Genomic DNA, 12,714 nt, shown 5'->3' with positions numbered 1-12,714 from the left:
GGGATAGCAAACGGATCAAAGAAGATTACCTAGCAAATAAATAAAACACACAAACTAAGCTTGATATACTACAGTAAAAACTGTTTTATCCGGCATGGTGCTGGTAAGTGAAAAATGCCAGTTAACTAAGAGGGAGGGAGTTTGGGTGTGGGAGGGGGTGTGAGGCTGGGGATTGGGATGCGGGAGGAGGTGCGGGGCGCAGGCTCTGGGAGGGAGTTAGGGTGCGGGAGGGGGCTCAGGACAGCAGATTGGGGCATCCAGCACTTCCCCCCAGTTCAGTCTTTGTTCCTCAGGTGTTTCCAGGAGTCTCTTTGGGCGGGGAGTCAGTGAAGAACTACGGTGATGTCACTCCCCTGCCTTATGTAGCTTTTGCATATGGTGGGAACCCTTTGTTTCAAAGCTTGGTTCCCACACCAGTCAGTGGAAAAACACTAGTATCCCAAGATGGAGTCCAGTATCCGGTGACCTGTCACTTGTGCCTGTAGTGTCCTAGCAGCCATGAGTAAGAGGCTGTTTGTAGCATCCTCAGGGAGCCCCTCCCTCCCCAAGTGGGAGATAAGCTGCTTCTAAGGCCTATTGTTCTCCCTAATTGTTCATTAACTTGAATGGGCCCTTCCCAACCAGCCATCTAGGCTGAGTGCATTCTGCCTAGTGGGCGTTTCGATACGTAAACCCATTTGTAATAGATACATAGACAATATTCCTAACATGAGAAACAAAAATGATAGATGCATACAAGTAGGATAATCATATTCAGTAAGTCATAACCTTTACAATGATACTTCACATGACTGATCTTGCATAAAATACATTATCATTATGCCATAATCATATTATAATAATTTCACTATGAAGAGTATGGGGTGCAATGTCACAATTACCTCACCCACCTTGTCTCTCAGGAAATACACTGACTCCTGTGATCAGTGTTCCTGGACTAAGAACCCCCTCAGAAGGGCATTTGGACTCCTTCACCCCATTCGCTCCATCTCAGCCCATGGCTTACTGTGTCCTTGGGTTTCACAGTAGAACTACACTGCTCCCCTGGATGTACTTACACAAGATGGCACACTTTATCCCCTTTTGCATGGTTCCCACTGCCCTGGAAACGGTCTGCCTCTTTCTTGAATGCTCCACGGACTATCGACCGGCATTATGTTGGACTGAGGCCCATGGTTTGTCTCTTGTGTCTGGTGAGAGGTCTTCAGACTCCTAAGGGTAGAACTTTTTACCTCCACTGCATATCGTACACAGATGGACCGGGTGAACTAGATTCTTGAACAATGCCTCCAGTGCTCTCTAAATTACCACCAGGATGACTGGATCTCCCTGCTCCCATATGCCAAATTTGCTTGTAACAATGTGATTCATGCCTCCACTTGGCAGAAGCCCTTCTGTGCCAGTTATGGCTTACATCCTTGCTTCCATCTGGGGCTGCCTACAAACTGCTCAGTCCCTGCAGAAATGGACCTGGTCACTCATCTGCATTATATACAACAAGAGCTCATAGAACATCTAGAAGTACTAAAAAGGTCTATAAGCAGTATGCAAATAAGCCACACCTAGCCTACCTATGGGGACAAGGTCATGATGTGAACTTGAAACCTCCAGCTTACAGCCAAGTTAGATCACCAATACATGGGGCTGTTCAAGATCATCAAACAGGTCAATCCAGTGACATGCAGGCTTCATCTGCCTGAGTCAGTGAAAATCCACCCCATGTTCCAGGCTTCCCTCCTGAAATCCTACATCGAGAACCCCTTCTCAGGTTGATCCAACCCACTGTCAACACCCATTATGGTCCAATGACAAGAAGAATACCTTGTCCAATCAATTCTTGACTCTAATCAAGTTTGGGGAAAGTTCCACCATTTAGTGGACTGGGAGGGATATGGCTCTGATGACCAGTTGTGGGAACTAGCAGAAAATATCCATGCCCCCAAGCTGGTATAAATATTCCCCTGAGCTCATCCCTAGAAGCTGTGTCCAGAGGCCCTAGGAGGTGCCCTTGAGGAAGTAGCTTCTCTCAGGAATGAGGACTTGTAGCTGCACCTGCTCAGTCTCCAGGCAGCCTATGAGCACAACTGAGCCACAGCCGGACAGCCTGAGTGACCACGCTGCCTAATTGGCCAAGTAAGTCAGCAAGCCTGCTCTTAAGCTCAGCAGCAACAACTGGTCTCTGGCTGCTCAACACTTATACTTGCAGCTGCGATCATTCGTTTGCTTATCTTGTTCCCAGCTAATCTCCATTCCTGCTTCTGCACTGCCCCTGGCCACTCCAGCCCTGCTATCCTACTGGGTTCCTGAGTCTGGCACTGACTTCTGGCTTTGGTTCCTAACTCTGGTTCAGACCCTTTGGCTCTAGATACTGACCTTCTGGCTCTAGCTCTGACTCCTGATTCTAAATTTCAGCTCCAACCACTAAGCCTGGATCCTGTTCTGACCACTGTACTTGACTTCACTTCAGCCAGTAGACCTGACCATCAATGTCCCGATTCATGACAGTTGGTTTAACATGACCAATCCATGCTGGCTATTCCTTATAACCATGTTGACTTGTAGTTGTTCACAGATTGTTTAATTATTTGTTCCAGTATCTTTCTAGGTATTGAAGTTAAGATGACTGATCTATAATTTCCCTCTTTGTTCCCTTTTTTGAAGCTAGGTACTATGTTTGCCCTTCTCCAGTTCTCTGAGACCTCACCTGTTCTCCATGAACTCCCACAGATAATTGCTAATGGTGTCAAAATTACTTCAGCTACTTCCTTAAGAAATCTAGCATGAATGTCATCAAGTCCTGCCAACTTAAATACATCTAACGTATCTAAATATTCTTTAACCTCTTCTTTCTCTATTTTGGCTTGTGTTCTTTCCCCCTTGTTAATATTAACAGTGTTGAGTATCTGGTCACCATTAACCTTTTTACTGAAGACAAATAAGCAAAAAGGCAAAATAAGCTTTAAACACCTCTGCCTTCCTGATGTCATCCGTTATTAGCTCTCCTTCCCGTTAAGTAGACTGAGGACCAACATGTTCCTTCATCTTCCTTTTGCTCCTAATATATTTAAAGAACCTCTTCTTATTGCCTTTTATGTCCCTTGCCAGGTGAAATTCATTTTCTGTTTAAGCCTTTCTGATTTTATCTCTACGTGCTTGTAGTGCTGTTTGAAACAGGACTGCATTAACGCACACTAGAAAACTTTTAGTGCGTGCTGGTAGAGTCCACATGGGCAAGTTAATGCACGACACCCTAGTGCTCACTAAAGTTTACACCTCACTAGTGCAGACGAATGAATCTTGTAGACAACCTCTAACAATGGATGGACAAAAGTTAAGGTTTATTATGGGACCTAGTTGAAACCTTAACGAAGGAGAGAGTGTTGTGTCTCTAAAATAAATTAGTGTCCAGAAGTATATTTGTCTCAAAGGAGGAAAAATACCTTGTAAAATGCATGCTGACCAAATTACTAAAACAAATTCTTAAAGAGGTCATGTTTGTAAAAAGCCTAAGGGTGAAATCCTGACCCCATCGGAGTTAATGAGAGTTTTACCCTAAGTCAAAGATAAAATGGAAAACTTTTATACAATACAAAATGATAAACAATAACAACACAAATAAAAACATGAAAGATAAAAATAACATTAGTATATAGGAAAGAAAGCAATGTTACAAGATGCTATATATGTGTATCTAAGGTTATAGAAAAAATGTGATGATATAGAGTATTATTTGAGAAATTAGTATGTGATTGTGTAGTCAAAGTCTGTATCTTAGGTTACGTCTACACTTGCAAGCATTCACAGGTAGTTGTCGATGTACTGCTAGTGCATGTACTCCATAGCTGGACCGAGTGTCCACATATGCTGTGCTTGGCATGGGTGCACATGTATACCCTCATCCACACTTCCCCTTGTGGGTTTGCCATATTAGAGCTGCCATTTCAGGGACAATATCCCTGAGTATTGTGCACAACAGGAGACACTCTAGGAATTCCCTTTCTGTGTGTTGCTGGAACTGTCTCCCGCCTTCACACATTTTGTGATGGCAGGTCCCACTCACCTCTCCCTTCTGCTGGAAAACCAGAAGCAAGTCCTGGTTGATGTGGTTCTTCTCCTGCTACTTGTCATGGGAAAAATGTTCATGAGGTGCAGTACTGAATTCACTAGCTACTTGATGGAATCAGGCCAGAGCTTTCTGACACGCCAAAGATGGCTGATCAAGAGGGTGAGTGATAATTCACTGTAGTCCCATGGAACAGATATTTTCACTGCCAGTATTGCCACAGTATGCCCCATTTCCAATCCAGGAGAATCAGCATGGTATGGTGGGAGAATATCATTTTGAAAACTTTGGCTAATGACTAGTGGCTTCAGAACTTCCAAATGAGGATCTAGGCCTTCATGAAGCCGTGCGAGGAGCTTACACCCACCCTCCAGTGCCAGACCACTCGTTTTCAGAAACCCATATGTATGCAGAAATGATTGGCTATGCCTTTGGAAGCTAGGAACATCTGACAGCTATTAGTCAGTTGCAAACCAGTTTGAGGTTGGGGAGTCCACTCTTGGGGTGGTGACTGTACAGGCTTGCCAGGCAATCAGTACTGTCATCTATCCACAGGTGGTTGCCATAAGCCATGTAGCAGAAATTATAGCTGGTTTTCTCAAAAAAGAGCAGCAACCAAGGTGGCAGGCAGGTCCTGAATGCTTTCCACCTCCAGTTGAATGAGTGATTTTATTAGGGCATGAGCCAATTCCTTTTGGGCATACTCGCATTCCCCATGGCATGCATCCTGCTCCAGGAACTGGTTCATCAGTGCCTCCTGCCTAAGAACCTAAACCTTCTATGCTCTGATGAACTCAAATTGTGCTTGGTTCTTTCTGTCCATGGCAATAGGCAGGTCCTTCTCCATCTGCCTCTGCTGTCTCTGGAGTGCTGCTTGTGACCTCCTGGTAGAATGGTTTTCCTCTTTACAGCAGAACGTCCTGCCAATTCAAACACAAGGGTACCATTATACTACTTGTTTCCTTTGAAGGATGGGAAAAAATCCCTGCACGTAACATAGCTGTGCTGCCAATGGCCACAATATTGATAATTTTAACATTTCAGAAAATAAGACTTCTGATGCCTTCTTCGTTGTCAGGCAACTTTTGCAGCACCCGAGGAAGGAGCAAAGGTTAATAATAGTAAAATACCTGTGGTAATGTTTTTTAAAAAATTATAATGCTTGCACTGTATCAAGGGGCCAATATGGTTCAGTCCTTCCAGGGGCTATGTTACCAATTTATTTCTTAAAGGTGGGCCATCTTTTGGAGAAAATAGCCATTTTCAAAGTTCTAGAATGGAGAAGAGGGTTGGCTTTCCAGTCATGTGGGGGAGAGCTGGCAGTCCATGACAGAGAGCTATTTCTGGTAATGGTCACCCCTCTACATATTGCTGAATGAAGGTGGACTAAGCATATTTGCACTGCTGTTGAACCTGAAGAACCAGTTTGAATTTCTGCTACACCAAAAACTTGCTGAAATATGCTTACAGGATTGGGATGCAATTCAAGAGGAAATGTATTGTATTCTAAGCTAGCAGATGGAGTTCCCATGAAAATGGAAAAGCAAACCACTAAGAATGCCCACCCACCCCGTAACCTTCCCCACCCTGCATTGCCAGAAAATCTGGCCCCTGTGTCCAGCAAAGAGCAGGGGGAGGGACAGGGAAAGAAAGAGTCACACTGAAACTTTATTTTGTTCCCTGAACTTTCCAGTAAACATGGAAAGCCATGGCCCTGTGTTTGTGCAACTGCCAGAGCTGATCCTTGATCCACCCCCGTTTCTTCTGCAGCATGGCTTAGAGCAGGGAGTATCCAGACACCAGAAACTGCAAATGGTAAAAGACATTTCTAATGTTCACGGGACAAAGGACTTCTGTGACGTTCCTCAGAGAACCAAAGGGTTCATTTACCTAAGCAGGCTCACACCTAACCCATTCACCCCCTCCCACACCAGCCTTCTGCACATATCCCATTGTAAAGGGACAGGAAGGCAAGGGGAAGGGGAGGGTTGGTTGTTGTTTTTTTAATCTTTGAACAACCATGTTTTCTACAACCGAACTATCCCCAATGGGCCCTTTCCAAACCCAGATCTTTCCTTCCTTTCACCTGGTCCACATGGCCCAGGACTATCACTGACAGCATGCTGGCTGAGAAATGAACAGACACAGAAGCATAATGACAGTTTATTAATAATCTTTGGTATAGCTTCAGGTAAATTTGTAGGAGTGGTTAATGGAATTTCAATAAAATCATTGCTTTATTGCCCTCTCTTGCTTTCAGGGTGGCACACTGTGGGGACTGAGTTTCATAGAATCATAGAATATCAGGGTCGGAAGGGACCTCAGGAGCTCATCTAGTCCAACCCCCTGCTCAAAGCAGGACCAATCCCCAATTAAATCATCCCAGCCAGGGCTTTGTCAAGCCTGACCTTAAAAACTTCTAAGGAAGGAGATTCTACCACCTCCCTAGGTAATGCATTCCAGTGTTTCACCACCCTCCTAGTGAAAAAGTTTTTCCTAATATCCAACCTAAACCTCCCCCACTGCAACTTGAGACCATTACTCCTTGTTCTGTCCTCTTTTACCACTGAGAATAGTCTAGAACCATCCTCTTTGGAACCACCTCTCAGGTAGTTGACAGCAGCTATCAAATCCCCCCTCATTCTTCTCTTCTGCAGACTAAACAATCCCAGTTCCCTCAGCCTCTTCTCATAAGTCATGTGTTCCAGACCCCTAATCATTTTAGTTGCCCTTCGCTGGACTCTTTCCAATTTTTCCACATCCTTCTTGTAGTGTGGGGCCCAAAACTGGACACAGTACTCCAGATGAGGCCTCACCAATGTCGAATAGAGGGGAACGATCACGTCCCTCGATCTGCTGGCAATGCCCCTACTTATACATCCCAAAATGCCATTGGCCTTCTTAGCAACAGGGGCATACTGTTGACTCATATCCAGCTTTTCGTCCACTGTCACCCCTAGGTCCTTTTCCGCAGAACTGCTGCCTAGCCATTCGGTCCCTAGTCTGTAGCGGTGCATTGGGTTCTTCCATCCTAAGTGCAGGACTCTGCACTTATCCTTGTTGAACCTCATCAGATTTCTTTTGGCCCAATCCTCCAATTTGTCTAGGTCCCTCTGTATCCTATCCCTGCCCTCCAGCATATCTACCACTCCTCCTAGTTTAGTATCATCCGCAAATTTGCTGAGAGTGCAATCCACACCATCCTCCAGATCATTTATGAAGATATTGAACAAAACCAGCCCCAGGACCGACCCTTGGGGCACTCCACTTGATATCGGCTGCCAACTAGACATGGAGCCATTGATCACTACCCGTTGAGCCCGACAATCTAGCCAACTTTCTATCCACCTTATAGTGCATTCATCCAGCCCATACTTCTTTAACTTGCTGACAAGAATACTGTGGGAGACCGTGTCAAAAGCTTTGCTAAAGTCAAGAAACAATACATCCACTGCTTTCCCTTCATCCACAGAACCAGTAATCTCATCATAGAAGGCGATTAGATTAGTCGGGCATGACCTTCCCTTGGTGAATCCATGCTGACTGTTCCTGATCACTTTCCTCTCGTGTAAGTGCTTCAGGATTGATTCCTTGAGGACCTGCTCCATGATTTTTCCGGGGACTGAGGTGAGACTGACTGGCCTGTAGTTCCCAGGATCCTCCTTCTTCCCTTTTTTAAAGATTGGCACTACATTAGCCTTTTTCCAGTCATCCGGGACTTCCCCCGTTCGACATGAGTTTTCAAAGATAATGACCAATGGCTCTGCAATCATAGCCGCCAATTCCTTTAGCACTCTCGGATGCAACGCGTCCGGCCCTATGGACTTGTGCACGTCCAGCTTTTCTAAATAGTCCCTAACCACCTCTTTCTCCACAGAGGGGTGGCCACCTACTCCCCATGCTGTGATGCCCAGGGCAGCAGTCTGGGAGCTGACCTTGTTCGTGAAGACAGAGGCAAAAAAAGCATTGAGTACATTAGCTTTTTCCACATCCTCTGTTACTAGGTTGCCTCCCTCATTCAGTAAGGGGCCCACACTTTCCTTGGCTTTCTTCTTGTTGCCAACATACCTGAAGAAACCCTTCTTGTTACTCTTAACATCTCTTGCTAGCTGCAGCCCCAGGTGTGATTTGGCCCTCCTGATTTCATTCCTACATGCCCGAGCAATATTTTTATACTCTTCCCTGGTCATATGTCCAACCTTCCACTTCTTGTAAGCTTCTTTTTTATGTTTAAGATCCGCAAGGATTTCACCGTTAAGCCAAGCTGGTTGCCTGCCATATTTGCTATTCTTTCGACACATCGGGATGGTTTGTCCCTGTAACCTCAATAGGGATTCCTTGAAATACAGCCAGCTCTCCTGGACTCCTTTCCCCTTCATGTTATTCCCCCAGGGGATCCTACCCATCAGTTCCCTGAGGGAGTCGAAGTCTGCTTTCTTGAAGTCCAGGGTCCGTATTCTGCTGCTTACCTTTCTTCCCTGTGTCAGGATCCTGAACTCAACCAACTCATGGTCACTGCCTCCCAGATTCCCATCTACTTTTGCTTCCCCCACTAATTCTTCCCGGTTTGTGAGCAGCAGGTCAAGAAAAGCTCCCCCCCAGTTGGCTCCTCTAGCACTTGCACCAGGAAATTGTCCCCTACATTTTCCAAAAACTTCCTGGATTGTCTATGCACCGCTGTAGTGCTCTCCCAGCAGATATCAGGAAGATTAAAGTCGCCCATGAGAACCAGCGTGTGTGATCTAGTAGCTTCTGCGAGTTGCCGGAAGAAAGCCTCATCCACCTCATCCCCCTGGTCCGGTCGTCTATAGCAGACTCCCACCACTACATCACCCTTGTTGCTCACACTTCTAAACTTAATTCAGAGACACTCAGGTTTTTCTTCAGTTTCATACCGGAGCTCTGAGCAGTCATACTGCTCCCTTACATACAGTGCTACTCCCCCACCTTTTCTGCCCTGCCTGTCCTTCCTGAACAGTTTATAACCATCCATGACAGTACTCCAGTCATGTGAGTTATCCCACCAAGTCTCTGTTATTCCAATCACGTTATAATTCCTTGCCATCACCAGGACCTCCAGTTCTCCCTGCTTGTTTCCAAGGCTTTGTGCATTTGTATATAGGCACATGAGATAACCTGCTGATCATCCCCCATTCTCAGTATGAGGTAGGAGCCCTCCCCTCACAGATGTTCCTGCCTGTGCTTCCTCCCGGTATCCCGCTTTCCCACTTACCTCAGGGCTTTGGTCTCCTTTCCCCGGTGAACCTAGTTTAAAGCCCTCCTCACTAGGTTAGCCAGCCTGCTCGCAAAGATGCTCTTCCCTCTCTTCGTTAGGTGGAGCCCATCTCTGCCCAGCACTCCTCCTTCTTGGAACACCATCCCATGGTCAAAGAATCCAAAGCCTTCTCTCCGACACCATCTGTGTAGCCATTCGTTGACTTCCACAATTCGACGGTCCCTACCCCGGCCTTTTCCTTCCATGGGGAGGATGGATGAGAACACCACTTGCGCCTCAAACTCCTTTATCCTTCTTCCCAGGCAGTTTCAGGCATGTAGCACCAGAGCAAGAGGAGTTATTGTCAGGGAGCGTTGGGGTCTGTTGTAAAACTTACCAGCCTTGTATTCTGATTCCTGCTGCAGGTTGGGGTCCTCCTTTGGCTCTTCGGCTTGGGGGGTGGGGTTTGTTCTACTGGCTCCGTGAGGAAGAGGTTTAAAATCACTTGATTCTCTTCTTCTGGGTCTCCTATGCTTCCTCTGAGGTCCCTGCTGTCTCCTCACCCTGGGAGTCATGAGCCATTTCAGGCTCTGCACTGGGAGCCCTGGAGAGCATCTGGTGTGCACAAGGGTCTCTCATCAAGTGACTGTTCGAGTCCTTCACCTTCCAGTACAGGAACCTCAGGAATGGAGTCTAGTGAATGCCCACCTCCTCCAGCTTCTACGAAATTTTCTGGTACAGGGGAATCTTCTAGCTGCTCCAGATGAAGTTGTGGAGTATGTTATACTCCGACCACAGTTTGATAAGCACCTGGATGTGCTTGGTGGACCAGGCAGCTGCTCTGGGAACATGGTCCATGTTAACAGAGGGCCCTGGATCTTTATACATTGAGTAAGGGTTAGGCAAGAAAGGCTTCAATGCATTAGGGGAATGGGCCTGGCGGACTTCTGAAACTGTAACACATCCCTTATGCTCATCCACGCTGTAGTGTAGCAGGAATATGGGACCATGCCACTGTGGAATCGTGTGCATAACCACATCCTTCATGTGTGCTAGCTTTCTCACACATGATTCAAGAATTCAGATGTGGATAATAGAGGGGTTATGGCACAACAGTGCACTTGTAGGCATGTAGGTCGCAAGTGTAGACATAGCCTCCATGTATATGTGTAACCCACACACCTCTTGGGTGTAGTGTTCTGTCCCCTCTAGTGGCACCGAGAACACTTAGAGAGATAGATTAATGAGTCTGCTCTATAGCCTTAGCTAAGAGCCATATGGCTTTTAGCTCATGCAGTAGAGGCTCATGTATTTAGCTCCAAAGTTCCAGGTTCAATCCCATCCACCAACAACCGTCTGTCAGTGTTGCATACGCACAAGAGGCAGATTTTGCATGGGCAACCTTAACTCTGATATTTCCTGATTTTTGAATGTTTATCTATGAAATCTTAGCACGCTAATATATTGTGGGGCATTTAATTATGCACATTTGACTTCATGCACAACAACATCTTCCCTCCCAATTGGGTTAATAGAGTCTCTGTTTGTATCTCTCTCTCTGTCTCTCTCTGCTTGACAGGATCTGAGAAGAGTCAGGGGATGTTAGCATTGGCCATGAGTCCAAGTCGACGCTACCTGGCCATCTCTGAGACAGTGCAAGAGAAACCCACTATCACAATTTATGAATTGTCATCTGTCCCATGTAAAAAGCGGAAAGTACTTAGTGTCTTTGACTTCCCTGTTCAGGAATTTGTCAGCCTAGCCTTTTCTCCTGATTCTAAGTATTTGGTGGCCCAGACTGGACCCCCTGAGTCAAATCTTGCCTATTGGATGTGGGAGAAGCAGAGAACGATGGCAATTGTCAAAGCTGACATCCAGAACAACCCCGTCTATCAGGTAACATTGGAGGAATTGCCTGGGCAGAGAAAAAACGCTGTCCTATAACTGGAACCCCCTCTTCTGGTAACCTCTGTTAGAGTGCATAAGCGTAACAAAATCACTGTCCTGTAAAATAAACCGTTTCTTCCAGTTGTCCCTGTATGAACACACCACCACTACTTTCACCTAACTGGGTGACATCCTGGGACAGATGAGAATAGAAGCATTCTACACCAGATAATGTATAGTTTACATAAGCTAACTTTCTCTATGATAACTGAGGTTAGGCAACACCTTCTTCTCCTGAAAATGTCTCTATAATTTGTTTTTTAAAATTTTGTAAATAATAAAGTAATAAATCAGTTTTCAGAACAGTAGAGGAACCACTCAGACCATGTCAGAGAGGGGTAAAAACCCAAAAGGAAAAAACTAACTAGAAACAAAAGCCTCAAACAATCATCTGGTATGTCCCACATGTAAGCCTCCAAGCAAGGGGAAAAACTAACATAAAATAGTGATAAAGTGGACAGAAGGGGGTGGTGGTACTCTACATCAAAGATCCAATTACCTGCTTTAGAGTTATTGACATTTCAGAAGAACAGGACCTGAAAGGCTTATGGATAAATGTTCTAACTGATTAAATCGCAAGATGGAATATGGTGGGGATTTGTTATAGAGACCACATCAGACAAGGGAACAGGATAAGCAGCTCCTTAAACATTTATCTATAATGTTAGAAAGAAAAAATGCATTGTCATGAGGAATTTCAGGCTGGAGGACATGTTGGAGGTCTCATTTTACCTCTAGTAAAACATTCTTGGAGTTCTAAAAATAATAGATGCTGGCTTTCTAACACAAAAAGGTAATTTTATATTAGACCTCATTCTGATGGATAAAGATGAACAAATCACTATCATAAAAATTGATGGTTGCCTTGCTGCAGGTGATTGCTATCTAATTTCATTGGTTATGTGCAAACAATTCAATTCTAGCCAGCAATATATATATATATATATACTTAGTGCTTTAAAATTGCCAATTTCTCAAATCTGAAAACAACCATGGGAAAAACTGAGTGGAAGGGAAAATGTAAGCATAAAAATGTGAATGATAATTGGGAGGTTTAAAAAATGCTGTATAAGATGCCCCCATATCCTCATGCTACAATAATGAAATAAGTTTAAAAGAGAGGATAAGGGAAAACAGCAATGAAATATAAATTTACATAGAGATATATAACTGTTGGAAAAATGGAGCAGTTTAGAGCAATGAGTACAAATCTGAAATTAGGAAATGCAGGCAATTGATAAGGAAAGCTAAAGTTATCAGCTAAGCTAAATCTTAGCAATTGTTTATGTCTAATACTAGACAACGATAGTGAAGTTGTCAATCATTATGCAGAACAGGCATAAGTATTCAATTAATATTTCTGTTATGTATTTGGAAAGAAGCAGGATAATGTATTCATATCTTACAGCAGTGGCGCCTGAACCGGAGGGCGGGGCAGAGGGGCCATAGCTCTCACACTTTTTGAAACTACTTAAATGTTGATAGAGAT

At 44.8% G+C, this 12,714-nt stretch overlaps 1 protein-coding gene across 1 annotated transcript in view; it reads left to right on the top strand.

Annotated features, from left to right (window-relative positions):
* Nucleotides 1-12,714, top strand: part of CFAP57 (cilia and flagella associated protein 57) — a 136,765-nt gene that overhangs the window by 4,227 nt on the left and 119,824 nt on the right. Inside the window, exon 3 of the mRNA XM_077823980.1 lies at nt 10,858-11,174. Within this exon, the coding sequence (XP_077680106.1) occupies nt 10,858-11,174 (317 nt within the window). The remainder of the gene's footprint in view (nt 1-10,857; nt 11,175-12,714) is intronic.

The sequence above is a fragment of the Eretmochelys imbricata genome, chromosome 8 (assembly GCF_965152235.1).
Source record: "Eretmochelys imbricata isolate rEreImb1 chromosome 8, rEreImb1.hap1, whole genome shotgun sequence".
Classification (NCBI taxonomy): domain Eukaryota; kingdom Metazoa; phylum Chordata; order Testudines; family Cheloniidae; genus Eretmochelys; species Eretmochelys imbricata.
The sequence above is the reverse complement of the archived record's forward strand: the minus strand, read 5'-3'. Positions and strand labels throughout refer to the sequence as shown.